Source organism: Mirounga leonina, unplaced genomic scaffold (assembly GCF_011800145.1).
Source record: "Mirounga leonina isolate KUSES-001 unplaced genomic scaffold, KU_Mleo_1.0 Mir_165, whole genome shotgun sequence".
NCBI classification, from domain to species: domain Eukaryota; kingdom Metazoa; phylum Chordata; class Mammalia; order Carnivora; family Phocidae; genus Mirounga; species Mirounga leonina.
In genome coordinates this window covers 56,739,573-56,755,710 of record NW_023270415.1, presented here as the reverse complement: position 1 = coordinate 56,755,710, position 16,138 = coordinate 56,739,573, and the positions used below count along the sequence as shown (strand labels likewise).

The following is a 16,138-nucleotide window of genomic DNA, read 5'->3' as shown; positions in this document are numbered from 1 at the left end:
AATTTGGACTATGACCTTGCCAAAGTTTCCTGATATTGCAAAAACATACAAAACCACTGGTTTTGAGTAATTCATTTCAGAATTGATATTTTCATAAGATTATATAACATAGTTGTTAGAATGGAACTTTAAGATTCTATCCGATACTAAATCAGGCAGATAAAATATTACTATGCCAGTTTTACAAATGAGGCAGCTAAAATTCAGGGAACAAGTGCAATATGATCAATGTCCTTTTTTACCATAGGAGAGACTAGAATCTAAGTCTCTCTTGTTTACAATAATATTACTTATTCAACTGTATGAAATCCTAGGTTTTTCTTTTTTGAAAGGTCTTGTGATAAACAAGTTTATACCAAAGTATCAATTTTCAGAATAGAAAGCACACACTGGAACTTATGAGTGATTTTAGTGTATTTATTCCCCATTTTAGAAAACAATGCAATAAGAAAACTGGTACATTAATTTGCCGAAGGTCACTAAGATAGTCATTCAGACATTATCTCTGAGTCATAGTTCAAGCTATCATCCATATTGTACTTGAAATCTATATATGCACTGGTTAGGATTGTAAAATATGTATTAGGTAAAGTGTATATTTCTAATTAAATTACACTCTCATTTAGATTAAAGAAAACATAAGATGAGAAGTCAGAAGTACATTTATAGCACTGATGAGTTGTAACAATGTTGAGAACTCAGTCATAACTTAGTGGTATCAAATGCTATCATACAAGGTAAAGTCACTAGCTTAAAAAGAGTAAAAATGTATTATTTTTTATTTTTTTAATTTATTTTTTTAATTTATTTTTTTAATATGTTATGTTAGTCACCATACAGTACTTCATTAGTTTTTGATGCAGTGCTCCGTGATTCACTGTTTGCATTTAACACCCAGTGCTCATTGCACTATGTGCCCTACTTAAAATCCATCACTGGGTTAACCCATCCCCCTACCCCCCTCCTCTCTGAAACCCTCAGTTTTTTTCCCAGAATCCATAGTCTCTCATGGTTTGTCTCCCCCTCTGATTCCCCCTCTTCATTTTTCCCTTCCTTCTCCTAATGTCCTCCATGCTATTCCTTATGTTCCACATATAAATGAAACCATATGATAATTGTCTTAAAAGGAGTAAAAATTGTAAGACTTCATATTTTTGCTGATGTCCAATTTATTCCTTATGCCTAATTGTTAATTTTTATGGTGAATTTATTTCTAACAAAAGTATTCATATCTGGATGCTTTATAAATTAGAAGTTTGAGAAATTTTTAATTTCCAAATGGAACTTTTATTTGATTTTATTGACATTAATAACATAGGAAAAATTATATTCAAAGGTGAAATTTTAATAGATTTTTATCATTTTCTTTCCAAAAAAATTTGAAAATTAAAAGATTTTATAATTTTGTGGATGTTTTGGATGTGGTAAGTTGAAGGGTCTATTAGATATCCAGGTAAAGGAGCTAAATAGGCAGTTGAATAGCATGGTCTGGAGCTCAGGAGAGACATCAAGACTGAATATATAAATTTGGGAGGCATAACCTAAAAAGAGTATTTAAAACCATGGGGTCAGATGAAGTTATCCTGAAGAAAATTGTATGAAAAAGCGAGCATAATATTAAGCACTAATCCCTGGAGTTTTCTAGCCCTCAGTCAATAGGTTAAAAAGATAGAAATAACAGATGATACTGTAAAAGGAACAACAAATAAGCCAAAAAGAAAGCTAGCAGAGTCTGAGGACTGGGAGGACATTAAAAGTGCTTGAAGAAGGAAGGAATGAACGATCAGTTGTGGTACATGTTGCTGTGAAGTTTCTGAAAAAAGAGGGTACAGAAGTTACCATTGGATCTGGCAGCTAGATTTAACAAGAGCAGTTTAGTAAATATATCAGATAGAAGGCTGATGATGAAACTGGAAATAGTTGTACAGATATCTCCCTTAAGAGAGATGCTTAGTAAGTTTCCTATTAAAGAAAGGAGAGAAGGTGCGCCTGGGTGGCTTAGTCGTTAAGCATCTGCCTTAGGCTCAGGTCATGATCCCAGGATCCTGGGATTGAGCCCTGCATTGGGCTCCCTGCTACGCAGGAAGCCTGCTTCTCCCTCTCCCACTCCTCCTGCTTGTGTTGCCTCTCTCGCTGTGTCTCTCTCTGTCAAATAAATAAAATCTTAAAAAAAAAAAAAAGGAGAGAAATGGGGAAAATAATTGGAAGAGGTTGGAGATGTAATGAGAGTTTTGTTTGTTTATTTAAGATGGAAGATATAAATTATATCTGTATGCTACTGGGAATGGACCATTGAGGAAGGAGGAACTGGTAATTCAGAAGAGATAAGAAATGTTTAGGAATAAAGTCCTTGAGAGATGAAGAGAGTTTAATACCAGCAGCACAAGAACTAGTGTTGACCGTATGTAGAGCAAAAACACCGTCTCCATTCCAACAGCAGGGGAAGTAGAGAATACAAGTGCAAACACCAGTGGGCTGATAGATTTGGTGGTGCTAAAATGAGGGTATGCCTGTCTTATTGCTTCTACTCTCTCAGTGAACTATAAGGAAGAAATCAGGCAAAAGAGGATGAGAAGAGAGAGAATGAAAAAAACAGTTGGAGTGGAATGTCCTTAGTATTATAATTTAAGAACACCATCTGGCACATATATGGCTAAATTTACCATATATATGGCTAGATTGTATTTCTATTGTTCTTAATAATACCTATGAAAAGAACTGAGTCTGTCTTTTTCGCTCCCCTTTATGGTGAAATATTAGCAGCAAGAAATTTTGTTGTGTAGCAATAAAGAATTATAAGCTGTTCAATATTTCTGCTTTTCCATTTAAAACTAGATCTAATTCTTTTATCAGTAAACAACTATAAAAGTTTCCTTAGTAGGACATGACTTTGTTTTGTTTTATCTGGTAATGGCACAGGATTGTACTAAGACAATATAGTATAGTGGCTAAAACTCTGTTGTTTCTTGAATTCAAATCCCCCCTCTGCTAAGAGCAAGCAATCACTGAGGCTCATTTTACCCATTTAAAAATGGACATGATAATAATACTTCATGAGGATTTGTTTTGGCTTAAGAGTATAAACTTAGCCTTTAGCCTAGTGCTTTGGACAATATATGCTCTCAATAGAGAGAGCAATCATTATTATCATTTTTTATTGGAATCCCTTCTAAATTAATTGTTCTTCATGTTTAACTGTGTCCCTTTCTTAGATACACAGACTTTATTTAGTTTGACACAACACATACCTGTGGATAAGACAGGTATGTTGATAGCTGTGTAGTTGTTTTTAGTAATACATTATTTAATTAGATTTAAAGTCAAGTGTTGTAAATGTATAGTCTTTTGGACTGCTCCATCAGAATGATAGGCAGATAGTTGCTCTTTTGATTTTAGAATGACACTTAAAGTTTAATAACATATTTTAGAAATTTCATTTTAAGTAATCATATCTTTCAAGTTTTATAATGTAGTCTACATGTTAAGCATTTTTTACTTCAAAGTCTCTATCATTTTTACTTAAGAAATGTCCCTTGGGTACGTTCTCATGTCTACATTCCCATTTTAACTGCCCTAAATAACTGTGTGATGTTGGGCAGGTTTCTTATCCCTTATAAGCCTAAATTTCTCATTGGAAAAATACGGATAATAGTAGCACCTAGACTTTTTCTCAATCAAGTGAAAAATAGCTCATAACACAGGATTTGAAAGATAGTGTCCGGAAATATTATGTATTAATAATATTAACTAGGGCGCCTGGGTGGCTCAGTTGGTTAAGCGACTGCCTTCGGCTCAGGTCATGATCCTGGAGTCCCGGGATCGAGTCCCACATCAGGCTCCCTGCTTGGCGGGGAGTCTGCTTCTCCCTCTGGCCCTCCCCCTCTCATGAGCTCTCTCTCTCTCTCTCAAATAAATAAATAAAATCTTTAAAAAAAATATTAACTATTCACATACTCTAGTTACATACTTTTTCCCTGTGACTATTATTGTTTCAGCGGAATAGTGAGCTAGTATAAGGAGCATAATCTACAGTAGCCACTTGATGAATCAAATTCTAGAATAACTTAAATATAAATGGCCAGTCCTTTTGGGGTGGGGGGACAAGGAAGGGCAGTTATCATTTATTGTCAATTTAATAAAGTTTTGTAAGTTAAATCCAAGCTATATTTGGATGTTATATCATATATATAAATAGTCTATTATATGCCATTTCCAGAATGTTCGTTTCATAATATCATTACAGGTGAGACACCACCAGGTTGTTAAGACCCTTTATCTATGTTGGAATTTCTGTTTACATATTAATGTTAGAAAAAAAAATCAGGAATGAATGACAGACTTCAATGTAGAATAAGTACAGATTTTCATTTCATCAATTAAATTTGAAACAATTTAAAATAAAGAGAATCAAGCATCTACATAAAATTTATATAACAAAAAGAAAAAGCAAATAAGAATTATAAATTCTGAGAATTTTATGTTCCGCAAAAGTGAAAAATTAATATCAAATAAAAATCGTCAATCTATTTTTATATTTATGACTAATACCTTATTAAGTTCTAATATTATATAAGTGCTACTGTAACTATCCTAAGTATGTGAGATTATTTCACTCCTAATTCCCAAGGAGATATAGTATGGATCCTTAAGTGGTTATTTATTTTCTTCAGTGGCTATAGCTTCTATTCAATACAGAAAACAAGAATGATTGATTTTAAAATTATTATAATTTTGTCAGCCCACAAACACAGAGTATAGCCAGTATGAAGTTCAATCTTTGAATAAATAAAGAAAATAGGACAACAGCGTTCACACCAAATAATTGTTCCTGTGTGTATTTAACTAATTGCTTTTAGAATTCAAGTAATTCCAAGAGGAAAAAAAAATATCTCCCATCTTTAAGCTCCATCATTCTCTATTGCGCTTTAAAATCTTAACCTAATTTATTAATTGAGAGAAAAAGGAACAATATGTGTCCACCACCTCTCTTTTTCAAGTTGACCAGACCCAAAAGCAAATGCATATTTTCACATACTGCATATTAGTTGTCATATCAAAGTCATCTTATTTTAACCACTTGGTTTCACTTTAAGCACAGTAAATCTGACAATAGAGCAAAAACATCTTTTTTTCCCTCAAATTCATCTAAGACATGATTATTTTTACTGATTTTGTATCAATATACTTTTGTAACATTGTTATACATTCATTTATATTTTTGAGAATGTTCATTTGAGGCTTCAAGATTTTTGCAGAAACACACTCCAGTGCTTGGGAAGCCTCAACAACAAAAAATAATGAAGTTTTCTTATAAATCCATGTCATTGTTATTTTTCACTTTGAAAGTAGAGCACATTTCATATTTATGCCACTTCTTTCCAGTAAAAGCATCTTTAATGTGAATCTCGTATGTAAAACATCACTCCCCACTAATATATTGTAAAACTAATACATGTATCAGTTTAGTTTGGGTGAAAACCATCCCAAAGCAATTCAAGAAAACATTAATGACTCAGTTTATTACAAAAATACTTCACAAAAATCTCTATCAATATTGCAAAATCAAAATTGTCCAGAGTCTGTGATGCATTATAGATGCTCTGCTAAAGGACACATGGGTATTACAGAACAAATTCACTTGGAAATCGCAACCAAGTCCCTACCCCATTCCCTCAGTATTCTCTAATATGGGTTTGTTATTAACAACTAAAAACAACTGTTCCAAAAAGGAGCTCCTATGAAGGTAGATTTAATATTCAGAAAGAATCTCAAACAGACTCAGTGCTGAGCTCAGAGTCCGACAGGGGGCTCGATCTCAGAATCCTGAGATCATTACCTGAGCCAAAACCAAGAGTTAGATGCTCAACTGACTGAGCCACCATGTGCCCCTTTTTTTTAACATATCCTTTTTTATCTTCTTCTTTTTTTTTTTTTCTTTTTAAATAGGCTCCATGTTGGGCATAGAGCCCAACATGGGGCTTGAACTCATGACCCTAAGATCAGGACCTGAGCTGAGATCAAGAGTCGGACACTTAACAGAGTTACTGCTTGTCTTTCAGTGTCAGGCTTAACATCCCACCAATATCCTTTTTTTTCTTTCAGTTTTTTAATTGATATGTTCCTTTTGATTCCTATACAACATTGAGAATCAGAACATTACAATACTGTGGTAGTACTGATATTTTTGTTGTGTATGTGTATTGAGCTATAACAAGTTTACTAGACAGATTAACAGATTGATATATTGATGAATCTATCTATCTATCATCTATCTATCATCTATCTATCTATCTATCATCTATCATCTATCTATCTCTACCTACCTACCTATGTATCTATGTAACTACCTACCCACTCAGGATGTTTATAATAGAATCTCTTTATTAGTACCACCAATATGCAAAATAATTTGAAGTCTGTTCAGTTCTATTTGTGTCTGCTCATTTTTTCTTTGTATTCCTAGAACCTAGCACAATGCTTGGAATATATTAAATTAGTAAGTGAATGAATGAGTGAATACCAGTTATGTGTCTGTAATCCAGCAATTTGTGTCATTAGTTTAATATGCAACTTAAAAAACAATTTATACAAGTGCTGAATCCTACATTTATGATTTTAGTTTAATAATAGTTTAAATGGAAATTTTAATAGCTTCTTTGTCTTGATACTTAATTGCCATATGCTTTGGGGTAAATCTACTTTATGGCAATTCAAAATAATATTTTGTTCCATTAACCTGAATAATTGGAGTTAACTATTATTAAATGTGTCATATACTGTATATAGAAGAACAGTTACTTTCCTATGGTCTCATACTACTCTCCTCTTCTCTAATTACCTTTTTAACATTTTATTTTTAGACACTTTTATATGCAGTTGTAAGAAATAATAAAGAGATCCTGTATACTCTTCACCCAGTTTCCTGCAATGACAACTTCTTGCATAACTGTAGCACAATATCCCAACCAGAAAATTGACTTTGATACAATCTATCAATCTTATTTAAATTTTTTGAATTTTACATATATCTGTGTGTATATATCTATTTAGTTCTATGTAGATTTGTATGACCACCACCATCATGGTAAAGACATAGTAGAGTTCATCACAAGGATCCCTCATGTTATCTTTTATAGCCATGGTCACAGCCTTCCATCCCCTCCCCAAATAACCTCTGGTACACACTAATCTGTTTTCCAACTTTCTGATTTTCTCTCTTCAAGAATGTTACATAAGGGGAGACTGGGTGGCTCAGTCGTTAAGCGTCTGCCTTCGGCTCAGGTCATGATCCCAGGGTCCTGGGATCTAGCCCCCCATCTGGCTCCCTGCTCAGTGGGAAGCCTGCTTCTCCCTCTCCCACTCCCCCTGCTTGTGTTCCCTCTCTCGTTGTCTCTCTCTCTCTGTCAAATAAATTTTAAAAATCTTAAAAAAAAAAAAACCCACACCATTTACTTTAAAAAAAAGAATGTTACATAAATAAAGTCATATAGTATGTAACCATTTGATATTATATTTTTTCACTCTGAGTAATTCCTTTCAGATCCACTTAATTTGTCATGTGTATTGTCATTCCTTTTTATTGTTGAGTAATATTCCATGGTATGAATAGACAGTTTAATTATTCACTTGTTGAAGGACATTTGGGTTGTTTCTACTTTTTAGCTTCTATGAATAAATATGTGTTCAGGTTTTTATGTGATCATGTCTTCATCTCTCTGGGATAAATGTACAAAAATGTAATTACTGAGCTGTATGACAAGCACATGTTTAGTCTTGCAAGAAACTACCATACTTCTTTCCAGAGTGGCTATAGCATTTTATATTCCCAACAGCAATGCATGAGTAATTTCATTTTCTTCGGAACCTTGCCAGCATTCAGTGATCTTATTTTTTATTTTAGCTGATTTGGTAGGTATATAGTAATATCTCATTGCAGTTTTAATTTGCATTTTCCTAATGGTTAACGATGTTTAACAAATCTTTTTATGTACCATCCAGTATCCTCTTCATTGAAATGGTTTTGTCCATTTCTTAACTGGATGTTTTTTCTTCTTCCTCCCCCTAGACCACACTTGAGTTTTAAGAGTTCTTCATGTATTCTAGATACAAGTCCCTTATGGAATAGATCCCTTGCAGATAAAGCTCTCTGTGGTTTTCTTTGCATCCTCTGCAGTCTTTCACAGAACATCTAATAATTTTTAGGAAATCTATTATTTAGCTACTAAAATGTCATGCCTCTTCCTGAAACAAGTTAGCACACAAATGAACAAAAAACAGTTAAAATTATTTTTTTGGGTAGGGGCTGAAAAATCGCCTCAAGAATTTCTTAAGTTAAATTTCTAAAAGCACATAGATATGAGGAAGGTTCTAAACTGTAAAGTCTGGAACTTTGAAATTGATTTTGGTAGCATCAAAATTAAAGGTCTGTTTCTGTCTTTTGATAGGTTCTGTTGCCACTGCATGCCGTGACCCAGGGGTTCCCATGAATGGGACTCGAAATGGGGATGGACGAGAACCTGGGGACACTGTTGTTTTTCAATGTGACCCAGGATATGAGCTTCAAGGAGAGGAAAGAATAACCTGCATTCAGGTAGAAAATCGATACTTCTGGCAGCCCAGCCCACCAGTCTGTATAGGTATGATTAAAGACAATTAACATTTTATATAAGTATAAAGGATAAAATGGGTATTGATGTTATTAAGAACAAGATTCTAGAATAGGTTCTATATGGGATCTAAGATTTCAGAGATCTATGAACCCCCCCAAAATGCACAAAATGTTAAATGATCATAATTTTTTTCCTAAGGAGAGAGTCTATAATTTTATTAGATTCTCAATGGTTTAAAGATCCTGACCAAAAAAAAAAAAAGTTAAGAATTAAAGTTCTTGAAAAGTCTCAATTTTCCATTATCTACTATATAAATGTAGTTATCCACTGCTTTTAAAATTTAAACAGTAGATTCAGATTCTGCATTTGAAATGGGCCATATTCATCTTGTGTCTCTAATAGCTATTTCTTGTAAGAAAGAAAATGTTATCAAAACTTATGTTTGAGTTTAGTTTCAAAGCCTTGGCTTTATATTCATTCACGAATACTAAAATGTGTTTTTATTTTGGTAATCTAAGATTTGCAGCAACTTGGTTCATACTTCCAACTATCTGCCTTTTGCCTCCATGCTCAGTTCTTGATCCTCCAAACTAGACTCTAGAAAATTAAGATACATACTATATCTCTACTGGTATGAGAAAAGTTAAGGGAATGTACCTACCACCTTTAGCATAAAACCTGATATATAATCTTTTAAAAATCTCATTATTAAGTTCTTAAAATTAAAATTGTCTAATCTCAAACCTTTTACTTCAAGTTTTTTAGAACTGGTGTCATCTTGAATTTACAATAGATTTTGACCAAAGTATGTTCTCTTTATTCAAAATTTTATTTCTTTATATATTATCTCTTACTACATTTAGGAAACAAAACCTTATTTTTATTCACTTATGCCCAAATCATAAATGCATTTTCAGTAAGCATTCATAGTGATTTTTCTGAGTCACATGGTAATAGGTAAAGTGTTTAGTACTTCAGTCAGAAGGGAACAAACTCAAGCACTCAATTCAGATTCTTTTTACCCCATCTTGTAACTTCATATGCAAGAATTACAAGCTCAAATTCATTAGTCATTTAGTGTGTCCTAGGCATTGTTCTAAACATGGAGGATTTAGCAGTAAAACACAACAAAGAAGTTCCCTTTTCTTGTGAACCTTTCTAGTGAAATTAAAGCTAAAATAACAGTCTATATTTTCACATCATATTTTCTGTATTTTACATGTTGGCATTTTTAAAAACAGTTAATGCATAAAGCAAGACATATCTAAAGGCTCAAACCAGCCAGGGAGTAATGACAGTTCTAAACTTCTGTAGAAAATGAAGCAGATAACAAGAAAAAAGCTTATTAAATAAACTTAAAAAAAAAGGCACAAAATAAGGACATAACTTGAACCAGTTCAAATTTAGCCATATTCCCCTTTACTCTTCATTATTTCCATTTCACATTTATGTTGCTCTTCATGTACCACAGCAAGATTCTAGACCATCAAGCATTGATTAATTTACATTTACCATAAATACACTTATAAAAACAAGGAATAAAATATAGTTAAGAAACATTTTCAAAGAAAAAGAATGAACTTTTCATTTGTTTGTTTACTATTCAGTTAACCTAAAAAAATCCAATTAAATTAAAATACCTCATTCCAAACAATTGGAATTTGACTATCTCATAAAGAGAATCTTTGTGTAAAGAAGAAATGATAGAATACTACAGACTTACTATAGGAGTTTTTGATTTATTATAACTCTTCAAACTAGTTAAAGGGTGTTGCTTATTAGAATTACCAGAAGGCTATATAATGTCAACTGTTATTATGTTTAGAATGCTAAAATATCCAACAGCCTTGCACTAGAATTCTAGAAAACACTAAAATACAAAACATAAAGGATGAAAGAGTTTTGTGATAGGCTATTATAAAATTCCATTTGTAGACAAGACTTAAGCTTGCAAGTCCTAATTCTAGGGGAAAAAATTGTGAAACAGTAAATCTTTCTTAAATTGAACAGGTTGTGGAAAGTTTTTTTATGGATTGGTGCTGTGTATTATTTTTTGGTAGGAAAAGATAGCTTGACGAGAAGATATGCATTAGAGCTTCTCTGAGAAAGAAAATAACCTAAAAAAAAAGTCTGAAAAATTGCTAAGGCTGCACAAATCTTGACCTCTGAAACTGATAAGAAAGAACTCCACGATTGGAAATACTATGCCAAAGATTAAACCCTGAACTTTTTAGAAACTCCATAAGTCTATGTCTCAGACCCTGGAGTATAAAGCATTTTGCTTGCCTAGAGAAGTAGTTAGCCTTTAAGCAAGTACCAGATAGAAGGACGTCATCTTTAAGAGAGTTAATGGAATTCATTCCAACAAAATTGACATTGTGAAGAATACTTTGACATTGCCAGAGGGAAAGTAATAGCACTAGATATGAAGGCAAATAACAGACATTAGTGTGGTGGGCTACTGCTAAAGTCCGTATCCACAAATAAACCTAAATGGGGTCAAAAAAATTAAGATTGGAAAACAGTTGTCAGTGGTTGCCTGTGTAACTGCTTCTTGAGAAACGACACTCAGAACAAACCATTTTAGGTTAGGTTAGGTTAGGTTCCATGGAACCTAACTAAAAATTTAATTCATAAATCCATTTAACTTAAGGAGAATCTTATTCTGGATGCTTGATGATTAGATACATAAAAATAAAAATGTATTTTCCAAATGGTATTTAAAGTTTAGTATTTTTAAGGCAAAGAAAATTTTCTTTACTCAATATTTGGGATATACAAATGTCAGATAATATCTTTACTTGTCTCAGTGGCTTTTGTAGATTTCCGAAATCAACTACAACAATGAACTATATTGGAAAAACTTCGGTAAATTACTTAAATAATGGCATCAAAAGAATTTTGAGATGATCTTCCCTATATCTAATCTTTTGTGATAAAGGATATACACTTTTTATATGGATGTGTGCATGTATATACAATTTCTGACAATAAAAAAGACTAGGGTGTCTGGGTGGCTCAGTGGATTAAGCGTCTGCCTTTGGCTCAGGTCATGATCCCAGGGTTCTAGGATGGAGCCCCATGTTGGGATCCCTGCTCAGTCGGGGAGTCTGTTTCTTCCTCTCCCCTTGCTCAAGCTCTCTCTCTCACTCACTTTCTCTCTCTTTCAAATAAATAAAATAAAATCTTTAAAAAAAAGACCAATATTTCCTGTGAAAGATAAGGAAAATTGAAACAAATTTGCTCTCCTAGGCTCCCCCAAATTACACATAATTCCACTACCATAGTTTGTGGGGAAAAAAAACCACAGAGAACATTTTGCTATCATTCTTCTTTTGTACATATATACATACATATATACATTTGCCATTATTACACATATTTTTCTATTTTTCTCAAATTCACATATAAGTTTACAAGTTCTAAAGATAAAATATGCTATTATTTTTATCAAAATACATAGCTACAAATTAGATTGTTCATTCATCCCCAGTTATTTTTACTATTTTCATAATCAATACAAGGAGCCACTAGCAATTCCCCAAACTTTTATGGAATGTGTAGTATGTGCTGAATCCCAGGTTTAAAATAACATATAAGAAACAGTCTTTAGCTTACAGATTAGTGATGAATGCAGACACCTGAATATAATATTTAAGTACATATGGTAAGGGATATGATGGAGATAAAGGTTGTTGTGCATACTGGAGAAAGTTGAAGAGAGCTGAAGTAGAGTTCAGGCTGGGAATTTCCAGGAAAACTTTCTGGAGGCAGTGACAAATCTTGACACATAAGAGTTCTATACATGTAGAGGAGAAAATACATTTCAGCTGAAATGAATAGCATGGGCAAAGGCATAGAAGTGCCAGGAACTAGAAGCAGTTTGATAGTATTTGAGTGTAAATTATGTGTCTAGAGTGGTGGTTGATGCAGTTGGGAAGGTTGCAAGGGTCAGGTCATAAAAATTGTATTGGAGTTGGGGCATTATCATTCAGGCAGTGTGAAACAACTGCAGAATTATGTGCATAGGCATAGTATGATTAGATGTTTTTATTGGGAGAAAGATGAATTGGAGGAAAGCAGAGGCATGGGAAACAAGAAGCCATTGCAATAATTCAGGAGGCCAATAAGAATCAGATCTAGAAATATGGTAGCAGGAAGGAAAGAGGAATAGGTTGAAATATATCTATGAAGATCTATGATGCAGAGTCTTGGTAGTGCTTCTTGATGGATTGGCACATGGATGCAGCAAAGAAAAGAGAAGAATCTTAAGCCTCTAGCTTGGGAATATAGGTGGACGACAGCACTAATCAAACAACTTAGAAATGCAAAAGAAGAAACAAATTTGAGTTGAGGTTTGGATATGTCAGATACTCTGTGTTTGATGTGCCCATAGGCTATCAGGTAGAGAGAGCTAGTGAGCATTTGGGCACATGGCTTAGAATTAAAAAATTGGATATGGTCAACATGGAAAAATGTAACAGAGCAGAAATCAGAGTTGACTAGGCAAAGAACTCAGGAGAACACTACAATTATAAGATGAAATAGAAGAAGACACACGTGGCAATAAAACTGAAGTCTGTACAAAGACACTAGAAGAAAATTAGAAGTGGAGTTCCAACAAGGAGAATGAATTTAAAGTGAAAGTCAACCCTGAAGAAAGGCTACAGATATGACGAGAAAAATAAAATCAATCAATACAAAAGTCATTCCAAGCTAGGCTAGGAAGCGATTGTGTTGGGGGCAGGGAGGCTGAGGGAGATAGCAATGTTTGGAGAGGGAACTAGAGGTGGGAAGAACCTAATAAAGCCATCTTTGAGTCCGTAAGCAACAAAAGTGTTATTATGTCTCCGTAAATATAATTTAAAAGAAAAACAATTCTAAACCCAAATATAAGTTTTCTCAGGATGAATACTTCGGTGCTTTTCTTGGACATTTTTTTTCCTGGTGGTGACCTGCTTTGCTAATCATGTTAGTCTGCCTATATGTAAATATAGCACCCAGGTAAAGAAAGAGCCAATGAGATTAGACCTCCTTTTCAAACTCTTAGTTGTAAAATAAAAAAACAAATTATAAATAAATAAGGAGAGACTTTTATTTATAAAGAACTATTGCAGTGTGGGTGTTGTGGGCGGAACCATTGTGATAGGAAGAACAATGTGACCATAAGATCTACAAGTATCTCAAGAGTTAGGCAAAAGGGATTCTTCTTGTATAGAGTGGAGTATATAAGGCTAGAAAAAAACAGGTAGGAGGAAATGGAATGAAAGGGTGGCTCAATCCATCAGTAGAGCAGAGAATGATGTCTTCCAAGTACATCCTGTTCTCAGGAGGTGTTGTGTGCTGGCTCAAGGCTGAAGGTGGACCAAAGTTCAGGAGCTCAGAGGAAGGATGAAAGCTTAACCAAAGTTTGGTTACAAGCATATTATTCCAATTAATGAGTGAATTCAGCTAATCATTTGAGTGAAAGAATGGTAATCTACAGGGTCTTATCACAGGAAAATAAGGGGGTTCCTTTAAGGGGTCCTATCTCATACATGATAAGTGAGTTTTATCTCAGTCATATGGGGAAGGGTGGTTCCTCACAGTAAGCTCATTTAACCAACACAAAAGGGTGAGGGCATTTCTTTTTTTTTTTTAATTTTTATTGTTATGTTAATCACCATACATTACATCATTAGTTTTAGATGTAGTGTTCCATGATTCATTGTTTGTGTATAACACCCAATGCTCCATGCAGAATGTGCCCTCTTTAATACCCATCACCAGGCTAACCCATCCTCCCATCCCCTTCCCCTCTAGAACCCTCAGTTTGTTTTTCAGAGTCCATCATCTCTCATGGTTTGTCTACCCCTCCAATTTCCCCCCCTTCATTCTTCCCCTCCTGCTATCTTCTTCTTCTTCTTCTTTTTTTTTTTTTTCTTAACATATATTGCATTATTTGTTTTGAGGTACAGATCTGAGATTCAACAGTCTTGCACAATTCACAGCACTTACCAGAGCACATACCCTCCCCAGTGTCTATCACCCAGTCACCCCATTCCTCCCACCCCACCCCCCACTCCAGCAACATGAGGGCATTTCTTAATCATCAGGTAAAACTCAACATTTTCAGTTGAAAAAAAAAAAGTGAAAAGAAATAGGTCATAAGGAACTTTGTTTTTTTTTTTTTTGGATGAAAGACTTCCTGACATGTCTGTGGACAAAGGGGATTAAGCCAGAGAAATTGAAAGTGATAAATGAACCAAGATTCCAGAGAAGGAAGAGTGATTGTGTGACCAGGTTGAGGGTATTATCCTGATTAATAGGAGGGAATCTTTATCCTCTGGTTGTAGAGAGAAATATTCAGGAGACATTGAAATTTGAAGAGAGAGGACTATAGAAAGTTGACATATTTATGTCTAATCATTTGGTAAGATCCACAAAAAAGTGCAGATGATAGGTAAGCAGTGGTGAATAAATTAAGTCTGAGCAAATACATATTCTCAATAGAGTAGGGTCTGAGGTTATCTACTCTCACTTAGATGCTGAGGCAAGGGTACTGGAGGGGTGTGGAGAAATGTACTAGCAGACATCCATAATTTAGATGGCAGACATTACCAAATTATAGTAATGATTTTGCATATCTATACTCAGGCAAAGAACAGAGATCTGAATGAAAATTGTTGCTAGAACCAAAACTCTCCTTCTTCCAAAACCAGTTTGATGCTGTCAAAAGAATCCAAAATGTCTGATAACTGAATGGTAAAATTTATGTGAGAAAACTATAATTTTAAAACTCAGATAAGAGAAGAATGTTGGTGCACTGATTACATTTCTGAGACATCATGAGAACATGATCTGAATCTCTCTCTCCTGTGTGTGTGTGTGTGTGTGTGTGTATCCCACTGTCCCACTCCACGACTGGGGTCCTCCTTATCTTCATGACTCTATTTTTTCTGAAGCTGCCAATTCTATATATTATTTTCAATCATAAACTGTTAAATACAGACTTCAGGGGGGTGGAGCAAGATGGCAGAGGAGTAGGAGACCTGGGTTTCATCTGGTCCCGGGAATTCAACTAAATAGGGATCAAACCATTATGAACACCTACGAACTCAACAGGAGATCAAAGAAAAGAATAGCAACAACTCTCGGAACAGAAAAGCGACCACTTTCTGGAAGGTAGGGCGTGAGGAGAAGTGAATCCAAGGCGATATTCGGGAAGATAGATGGCGGGGGGAGGGGGTTTCTGTCAGCCCCTACTGGCAAGTGATAGAGCCACGGAGCACAAAATCGGAACTTTTAGAAGTCTGCTCTGCTGAGGGACGTCGCTCCAGTGGCTAAGAGGGGGTGGAACCCTCTCTGGGACAGTGTGGTCTCAGGACCCTCGGGGTCACAGAAAGACTGGGGGTGCCTGAGTGCAGCAGAGCTCCCAGGTATCGGAGCAGGGATGCCAGCTGCAGAGACGGAGCCTAGGAGTGGGCCCTCAGCTCAGGGTTGCCATTAACTGTGATCCGCAGAACAGCCGGGCCACTGCTCCTCCAGCA

The 16,138-nt window shown here is 34.7% G+C and overlaps 1 protein-coding gene across 3 annotated transcripts in view; it reads left to right on the top strand.

The window, feature by feature from the left end:
* CSMD3 (CUB and Sushi multiple domains 3) overlaps window positions 1-16,138 on the top strand; it is a 1,201,062-nt gene that overhangs the window by 919,709 nt on the left and 265,215 nt on the right. For all 3 annotated transcript variants that reach the window (XM_035011782.1, XM_035011781.1, XM_035011780.1), the window contains one exon: window positions 8,445-8,636. In XM_035011782.1, the coding sequence (XP_034867673.1) occupies window positions 8,445-8,636 (192 nt within the window). The remainder of the gene's footprint in view (window positions 1-8,444; window positions 8,637-16,138) is intronic.